Source organism: Palaemon carinicauda, chromosome 30 (assembly GCF_036898095.1).
Source record: "Palaemon carinicauda isolate YSFRI2023 chromosome 30, ASM3689809v2, whole genome shotgun sequence".
NCBI classification, from domain to species: Eukaryota; Metazoa; Arthropoda; class Malacostraca; order Decapoda; family Palaemonidae; genus Palaemon; species Palaemon carinicauda.
This window is the reverse complement of record NC_090754.1, coordinates 27,378,278-27,388,254: the sequence shown is the minus strand read 5'-3', so window position 1 is coordinate 27,388,254 and position 9,977 is coordinate 27,378,278. Positions and strand designations below refer to the sequence as shown.

General features: G+C 33.8%; 1 protein-coding gene across 2 annotated transcripts in view; it reads left to right on the top strand.

Annotated features, from left to right (window-relative positions):
• Window positions 1-733: 733 nt before the first annotated feature.
• LOC137622945 (digestive cysteine proteinase 2-like) overlaps window positions 734-9,977 on the top strand; it is a 32,999-nt gene continuing 23,755 nt past the window's right edge. Inside the window, exons 1-6 of one of the 2 annotated variants that reach the window (XM_068353530.1) lie at window positions 734-888; window positions 1,392-1,544; window positions 1,693-1,872; window positions 2,976-3,161; window positions 3,630-3,795; window positions 5,329-5,627. In XM_068353530.1, coding sequence (XP_068209631.1) covers window positions 736-888; window positions 1,392-1,544; window positions 1,693-1,872; window positions 2,976-3,161; window positions 3,630-3,795; window positions 5,329-5,534 — 1,044 coding nt within the window. In that variant the 5' untranslated portion in view covers window positions 734-735 and the 3' untranslated portion in view covers window positions 5,535-5,627. Of the gene's footprint in view, window positions 889-1,391; window positions 1,545-1,692; window positions 1,873-2,975; window positions 3,162-3,629; window positions 3,796-5,328; window positions 5,628-9,977 lie in introns of those variants that run through there. The other variant, XM_068353531.1, reaches the window with a different exon arrangement.

Genomic DNA, 9,977 nt, shown 5'->3' with positions numbered 1-9,977 from the left:
TATATATATATATATATATATATATATATATATATGTGTGTGTGTGTGTGTGTGTATCTATATATGAATATGAATATATTGAGATATATTATATACTGTATATATACAGTATATATATATATATATATATATATATATATATATATAAATATATATATATATTTACGGTATACATAGATATTGTATATATCTATATGTTTCTTAATTCTATTTATATTCACCTGAATATAATTACAAATACATACATACAACGATTAATATAACCATTTGGAATTCTCCAGTCATCATGATTTCGGTATTCCTACATATCATCTCACTTGAGACCTTGGATGGTCTAAATATGTTTATAAAATGACTATCATCCCTTGCAGGTATAAAAAAAGTCTTCTAATGCACTAAAGAAATCGTACTCAGTGAGAAATTAACATGGAAGAAACACGTGCTTTCAATATCTTATTTTTTTTTCTAGGTTTTTATGAGCAAAAAACCGGCAAATATTGACTTAATTTGAACCTTCTGAACAAAAGCATGGTAGAAATTTAAGTTGAGTTTCTCACGGTCATTCCTGTATAAATAGGAAGGACCAGCTTCAGCGTCCTACCAATACGGCAAGGTAAGTCATTAGGAAAACGTTCGACTTAACTATTAATCCAAAATCTCTTAGGATGAGTGGTGAAAGTAGTGACTAGTTGAATGAATTCCTATTACATAATTTACATAATTTATTTCAAACATATGAAATTACCGGTGATATTTATCATGGATGATATAAAAATCCGAATTATAATAATAGACTTTATTTCCCTTTTGTATTTCCAGATGAAGTTCGTCCTTTTCCTCTGTGGTTTGACCCTGGCTGCTGCTAGTCAGCAATGGGAAGACTTCAAGGTAAATAGATTTTCTTGAATCTAAAGAGAGGCAATCAAATGTGTTTAAAACTAAGATAAAGTAACCATATATATACATATATATATGTATATATGTGTGTGTGGGAATATATGTATACATACATATATATACACACGCACATATATATACAGTATATATATATATATATATATATATATATATATATATATATATATACTGTATATATATGTATATGTGTGTGTATGTGAATATATGTGTACACACGCACATATACATATATATACATATATATGTATATATATATGTGTGTGTGTGTATATATATACATGTACTGTATATGTATATATATACAGTATATACATATATGTATATATATATATATATATATATATTTATATATATATATATATATATATATATATATATATATATATAGTTAAATATTTAAAATGAAAATCAATATGTTTTGGAATTAATTGAATATATCATCTTTCAATCATTAACAAAAGATTTCTTTGTAGTTGACCCATGGAAAGGCCTACACCAACGCCAAGGAGGACCTCTACAGGAAGGTCGTTTTCGAGAACAACCTCAAGTCCATCGAGGAGCACAATGAACGCTTCCGAAAGGGCGAAGTCACCTTCGACATGGCCATGAACAAATTCGGAGATTTGGTAAGAAGACCGTTTTGGAAATAAATAAAAAATATAGATTACTTTCCCTTTCTAGTCTAGTTTGATGTGATGGACAATAAATTTCTCATTACTACCAAGTCAAAGAGAAAATTTATATTTACTTTACATGACTTTTCCTTTGCATTAGACTACAGATGAATTCGTAGCCCACATGACCGGACTGAGGAGACAGGAGAGAAATGGGGAGGAAGTATATGCCAGTTTCCCTGTGAAGGAAAGAGCTGCCGATGTCGACTGGAGAGAACAGGGCGCTGTCACTGGAATCAAGGACCAGAAATCTTGTGGATCCTGCTGGGCTTTCTCCACTGTGAGTAGAATCTCTTGATATGGATATTTAGGCCTATATTTGCCAGTGTGTGATCGCAAGTGACTTAGTTAGATGTTGTGTCAAAGCAAAAAATAAAGAATAAAATGAAATAAAAAATGTTCTTAAATTAAAATGAGCATTAAATAATGCATGTGGTATCTACTTGACAGTGAGGGTTAGTTAACATGGTAGAGGAAAACAATTTGGTAATAACTCCATCCCGAAATAAATAGACCTACTGTACACCAGTAACACCTTCGTAAGTCACGCCTTCCCATAGGAAGCTATTTGTATTACTGTATACATGTACAGAAAGATTAGCATGATTAAGCAGTGTTAAAGTTACTCTTTAGAAATTACCTTTATACAGATGTAAATTCATAAAAGCAGTACAGTAGATCGTATTTACAATTTCACCATATGTACTTAATGTCGGAATACGTGTAACACTGAATAACTCAATTGACATAGAAACTTTAGAAAACTATACAGGTAATAACACGAACAAAACGTGCATGTGTAGTGTCCTTATTTCAACCTTGCAGGTAAGTGTGAGTCTACTGAACACAAGTTATCTAAGTAAGGACATGTGGAGCAGAGTTACATAAAGTTTTTGCCAGATGGAACCCAATATTCCTTTAGAAAACTTTGATTATTTCATGTAGTTTATTAACTTAAATTATGCATACAAACATGACCTGGTTCTTGACGAAATAACTTTCTTATTCGACTCTTGTTTACTTAGTTAATCTGAAATTCATTAAACAATGCCATTTTCCTTTCTCATAAAGTACAATACCCACTGACTAGTACACTGGTAACGTGTTTGCCTAGCATTCGCATAGCAGTAGATCGATCCCAGCCAGGACCGTTAATTTAAGTTGTTTACTGGGGAGGCCACTATTGGGCATCAGAGTTGGGGTTTGGGTTGGGCTTGCCTGACTGACGTCCTGGTGAGCATCTATTCTGATGAAACTGGAACTGAAACGAGTAAAACCAATATTCATTTGACTAAGAATTAGAGTATAAAGTTTAACACAAACATCTCGAAAAAAAAGATAAAGTTTCCAAGGATTTCATTTACTTTCTTTTGCAATTCCCAGACAGGAACAGTAGAAGGAGCCCACTTCATCAAAACCGGTGACCTGATCAGCCTGTCCGAACAGCAGCTGGTCGATTGCTCGACAGAAAACGCCGGATGCAACGGAGGTCTGATGGAATTAGCCGTCGATTACATCAAGTCCGCTGGAGGACTCACGACTGAGGCCGATTACCCCTATGAAGGCGTTGTTAGTATGAAGAGTTTTTATGAGTTTTATATTTCTTTATTGACGGTATATGAATGTGGATATAGTCCATATAGCGTATATTTGTTTCATGTATGAATTATTTACTCTTATCAACCGTTTTGAAGTTTTTACTATTTATATAAGAAAGATCTCTATAAATGTTATTACTGTTCTTTAAATATTTTATATTGTTCATTAGTTCTCTTGTAAGTTTATTCATTTCCTTATTTCCTTTCCTCACTGGGCTATTATTCCTTGTTGGATCCCTTTGGCTTATAGCATCCTGCTTTTCCAGCTAGGGTTGAAGCTTAGCAAGTGATAATGATAATAATAATATTCTCATAGATGCTACATTTCCTTCTGTGCATATTCGTTGCGTCGACGTTAGAATAAGAACATACACCGTCATTAATGGTTCATTTGTCAACAAAGCATCTCGTCTGATATGTGACATTCTCCCACCACCAGGACAGGAGCTGTCGCTTCGATCCTTCCACCGCCGCCGTCACCGTCACAGGATACATAAACATCCCTGAAGCCGACGAGGTAACTCAGGCAGCAGCCGTCCACGACCAAGGGCCTGTCAGCGTCGCCATCGATGCTGGACACCTTTCCTTCCAGTTCTACAGCTCAGGTGGGCATTTCTTATTTTCATTTAACAGAGAAAAGTTGAATGGTATCACAAGTTGAACGTAAATGCAGATTGAATATGCATATATATGTATATATATATATATATATATATATATATATATATACATATATATATATATATGTGTATATATATATATATATATATTTATATATATATACACATAATATATACTCTATACAAATATATATGTATAGAATATATATGATATATACTCTATACAAATGTGTATATATATATATATATATATATATATATATAAATATATATATATATATGAGTATATATTTATATATATGTATATATATATGTATATATATATATATATATATATATATATATATATATATATATATATATATATATATATATAAGTGGGGTAAGAGTAAAGGGATGTTCACGTTTTTCTCCTCGTTATTTCAATATAAAGGGTCACAGCAAGATAAATAAAGTCCCTGCTTAAAACTTTGATTCCTTATTATTGGTCGCAGAGATTAGCCAATAGAAGCAGAGAACAATGAAAGATTAAAATGAATGAGCATATAAGGATAAAATAACCTTTTTCAAATCTCATTTTTTTATTATTGGAGTGTTCGGATTACCATTAACCTGTTCTATTTTCCTTTAACAATATCAGAAGAAATAGCTACTAAGGTGGGACATTAACTTGGTTACAGTGACTAAATATGTATTAAAACAAGAAAAGAGTTTGTATTTGGATAAAGGCCTATTCATATGATAAAAAAAATAACAATAACAATAAGGATTTTTCATTATTATTATTATCAACTATTATTATTATTATTGTAACTGTTCACAACACCACACACTCCATTTACTCCAAAAAAAAATGCAATCCTGCAGTTCTCATCTTCTTGCACAGTAATTAGGTGGTTATTTAAATTCTGGGAAAGGAATAATTAGCAAGATATGTTGAGGAAGGGGGAAGGGGTTATAGAAAGAAAATAGCTCGGTTTCCTCACTAAACGATTTAGAACTGACACGTCAACATAGTCAACCAAACAGAATTCGTGATGCCAGCGTACATTTGATATACTGTATATTCAAAATATACTTAATCAAAAATTGAGTGATTACTCAAAAGTGTCACTATTTGTAAATTGCATATTTCATGGACACTTTTGAGTAATTAATCTATTTTTAATTAAGTATATTTTGAATATACAGTATATCAAATGTACGTGCCATCACTTACTTCTGTTTATGTACGCTGGCATCACGAATACTGTTTGGTTGACTTTGTTGACATGTCAGTTCCAAGTCGTTTGGTGAGGAAATCGAGCTATTTTCTTTTTATAACCCCTTCCCCCTTCCTCAACATATCTAGCTAATTATTGCTTTCCCAGAATTTAAACTTTTTTTTCCAATAGGATTTATTCTGAAACGATCATAATTGTTGTTCTGATTTTGAGGCGACTTTGATCTCGAAATGAGCGAAGAAAACAGTATTTTTAAACCTGACATAACTTTACAAATCTGTGTATCCTCTTCCAGGTGTCTACTATGAACCCAAATGCAACCCTCGAGGCATCAACCACGCTGTATTGGCCGTTGGCTACGGAACTGAAGGAACTGATGACTACTGGATCATCAAGAACTCTTGGGGCACCGGCTGGGGTGAGTCTGGATACATGAAGATGACCAGGAACAAGAACAACCACTGCGGTGTTGCCAGTGATTCTGGATACGCAACTGTTTAACCTGTTTGCTCTATGTCTATTCCTTTTTTTCGGAATAGTGATAATCTTTGCTATGGAGTTGAAACATCAGAATTAAATAATCATAAAAACTTATTGCTTCTTCTGCACTTTACCTACCTAAATACTTTTATGAGAATTCTGAAATATGTATCATCATATCTGTAATCCTAAAAACTTTAAGCTTTATAAAAGGAAAATGGAATTGTAATACTATTTCCGAAAATCCTAGAACAAAGAAAAAAACTGCTTCAGCAATGTTCATGCACTGGTGATTCGCGTTTGAAGCGTCTGAAATTTTCAAAGGCGGTATATCTTAGTAATCCATCTTTACCAACATGGTGGAGTAACTAGAACTTTGGCTGTGGAGGAAATGGCCCCCTAAACCTCAAAGAAGTCACTGGCAGCGGGGTGACGGATTGGGTTTAAGGCGAGAGACAAGATGTCTTTTCGGCTTCTACTCCTGATGATCTTACAGGAATTAGTATGGACCGGCAGGGGTCATTTGCCTTAGTTAGAAAGGCATTGCGCATCTCGAGGAACTGGCTATCCTCTGATGAAACTAGCCAATGAATCCTTTATGGATTTAGTCCGTCTATGGAAAGAGCAAATGACAGAATGGGCCCCCGTCCGTGTGTAATGGGGTTCTGATAATCTCCCAGTTTAAAATACTAAAGAAAAATTAAAGATTGGTAATTGGAATGTTAGAACCATGAATCAGATTGAGAAGTTACAGCATGTGGAGAAAGAATATATAAAATATAGTTTGGATACCTTAGCCCTAAGTGAAACACGTTATAAGGCGATTAGTAAAGAAAACTTAGACCAAGGCAATTTATATATATATATATATATATATATATACATATATATATATATATATATATATATATATATATATATATATATATATATTCAGGAAGAACTGATGAAGTTGGAAGAGAAGGGGTAGGAATGATGATGACACCAACGGCAGAAAATGCATTAGCTGAGTGGAGAGATGTGAATAACAGATTGTTACTTGCAAAATTTAAATCAAAGCAGTACAATATGAGTATTATAGTTTGCTATGCCCAACAAATGATGTCCCTGAAGAAAGGTAAGATGAATAATATGAAGAACTGCAGAGTGTAATAGATGAGATCCCAGAGAGAGAAAGGAAAATTGTGATTGGTGACTTCAATGCTAAAGTTGGAAGGAATAATCAAGGGATAGAGAGTGTGATGGGTCTCGAAGGGTCTTGGCGAAGTTATAAATGAAAATGGAGCACATTTTATAAGCTTTTGTACAGCAATCTTCTTAGAGGTACTCTTTTCCAGCACAAGGACATCCACAAATATACATGGACTTCACCACGTGGTAATGACAAAAATCATATAGATCACATTACCATTAATAAAGAGAGAATGAGGACTCTGAGAAATGAAAAAAGTTATAGAGGTGCAGATATTGGTAGTGATCAATAGCTTCTCATTGCCACACTGAAATTAAAACTAAAACCACAAAACAGAACTATAGATAAAATACTTAGGTTTGATTCAACTAAGCTTTTAGAAGAAGAGCACAGAGAAACATTTGCAATTGAATGTAGGATTCGGTTTGCAGTCTGAGAGACTTTAAGAGACGAAGAACAGACACTAAATGAGGAATGGTGTGATATTAAGAACTATATCAGTCAGCTGGTAATGAAGTTTTGGGACATGCAGTTACAAGGAGAAAACCATGGATATCAAATGATACTTGGGATACTCTAAAAAGAAGAAAAAGACAGAAATTGTTTGTAGAAAGTTTTCGTGGAAGTAATGAAAATTGCAAGGTAGAGCATGCTAAGTATTCCAGTATTGATAGTGAGGTCAAAACAAATACCAAGAATGACTGGAGATAATATTTATAAAGGAAATAAGAGAAGGGTGGCAAAGCTATGAATTCAGCAACTGGCTATGGTGTAAGGATTGAAATATTTACTGGTGCAAAGACGAAGAAGCATATACCCATCAAAAAGAAAAATGGATCTGTCATAACAACAGAATATGAAGAAGGGAACGTTAGATGGAACACTTTATTAAGGTCATGAATAGGAGATATGCAGGGAATAATAACGCAAGAGTCTCCACAAAATTTGCCAGTGCACGCCATTAGTCCACAAATGTCATCAAAAGTGGATTTCTATATTCTACTCATTGCTGTACAACATGTCTTAAAATGAAAAATTTTGTGCAGTACAACTTCTACCTTTTCTGAATCCTGCTTGTTTATCTCTCAGATTTTCATCAATCTTCTTCTCTAGTCTCTTTAGAATATGCATACTATAGATTTTCATGACAACTGGCGTAAGTGTGATGCCTCTGTAATTATTGCAATCAGTCAGATCTCCTTTTTTTTTTTTTTTTTTTTTTTTTTTGCCATTTTAACCAACACTCCTAGATCCCATTCATCAGTCTTTGCCTCTTTACTCCAAAATTCTACAAAATAATCTTGAAAGTATTTTGGGGTAATTTCATTTCCGGCCAATATCATCTCAGCAGTTATTCCATCGTATCCAGGGGCTTTCCATCTTTTGAGTTTTTTAATAATAGCTTCGACTTCAAACACACTCGATTCATCTATGGGCACAGCAAGATCTTCCTCAACTTCAGGTATGTCAATCAAATTCTTCTTCTTCTTCTTCTTCTTCTTCTTCTTTGTCTGCATATTTTCCCACTTTTATGTGGGGTCGATGTTTCTATCCAGCGTTCTCCATCTCCCTCTGTCCCACACTTCATCACCGGTTAATCCCTTCAGAGATGATCTTCGATCATTTTGTTCAATATCGATTATCCGCAAATATAAGCTACTTCGACTCAGCAGAAAGGGAAATGGCCTTGTATTCATAAAAGTAAAGGTGTCTGATTTCAGTTCCAGTTTCATCAGAATAGATCCTCACCAGAACGTCAGCCGGGCAACCCCAAACCCTCACTGTGGTGCCCAACCACAGTAGTGATCTCTCCAGTTAACAACTTAAACTCACGGTCCCGAGCTAGGATCGATCTGCTGCCATGCAAATGTTAGGCGAACACATTACTACTGTACTTTTGGTTCTTTTGCGTGAAAGAACCAGCAAAAGATGTTTACTTTCTCACTGTTGCTTGCTCGAAAGTAGCCAACGTTATTTCAAAATACAATTTCAAATTGGACGTATTTGAACAGCGCTCTTTTACAAATCTGTCTGTCAGGCTCTGATTGTTTTGTATCTCATAATTCAGCAATCTATTTGTAAACCTCCTCATTCAAAGAGTTTCATAACTGTATAACGAATGAAATGCAAAGTTATAAATTAACATCAATTGGATGTATTACTCTACTTCAAGGAAATTGAATACAAACATATATCATTCATACCAAACAGTTAATCAAGAGGAAGTTGTTTTTAAGGGAGATATAATGAAATGTATTTATTCAAAATTCTTCATGAAGTAAGATTCGTCCTGATTTTCTGTTTTGCTTCTTTTCTTCCTCCCATTTTTTTCTGATTATTGTTATCGGTTTCAGACCAAAGAGGATTGACCTTAAAAGTAGGAGTTAGAAAAGATGGGATAAAGAGGAAGGAAACATATTAAGAGCAAAAATTAAAAATAAAAATATTATTTATAGTCATAGCAGTCAGTGAAACACAATTGGAAATTAAGTATGGTAATCAGATATCATACTCATGATATGTAAGACCATCCAAAAGTGTTGCTTCAGAGGAGTTAAGGAAAATTATTGTAAACTTAAAGTCCGAACTTTTTTAGGATATTCTTTAGAAAATCCTCTGTTTCAAGGCCAAGGATAGGAATTACGAGAAGAGGGGTGAGTCTATCAACGAGGTTTTGAAGACGCTTTCTCCCATCTTTGGATATTTATCCATTCCTTGGGATTTTATTCAGAATCCGCATGGATTAACCCAGAACCCCATGAGGGCGAATAACGTTTGTATAGAGACATTGTCCAGCCATGAAATAGGAGATACGAAGTTGAATTCGGTTCTCCGGGCAACGGAAGCAAAGAGTGATACTCTACCGATTGGGTAAAATAGAGAAAATTGGATTTTGTAGGATTTTTACCTTTATAGTTTGAAACTGACTTTCATATTCGAGGTTCATTGCTTTGTCCTTAGAACCCGGATGCGGTGGTGTCTTCTCACTCTTCCAAATTAGGTCTCTATTTTCTTTAGATTTATCCTGTATTCCTCCTCTCTAATTAAGAAACAAATTCTCCTAAACAACTTTTGAGTCTCAGACTATCTCAGGGACCTGATTAGCTTCCTATAAACTCTCAAGTTAATTTATAGATTGAAGATTGATTCATATCTTTATTCATTTGATTTGATTTACCTTCATCTATTTGATAAAGGTAAGAAAATATAGAGTTATTTTAGGGGATGAAGCAGTGAACCTTTGACGCTTAGAAATTACTTTTTGTCTCTTG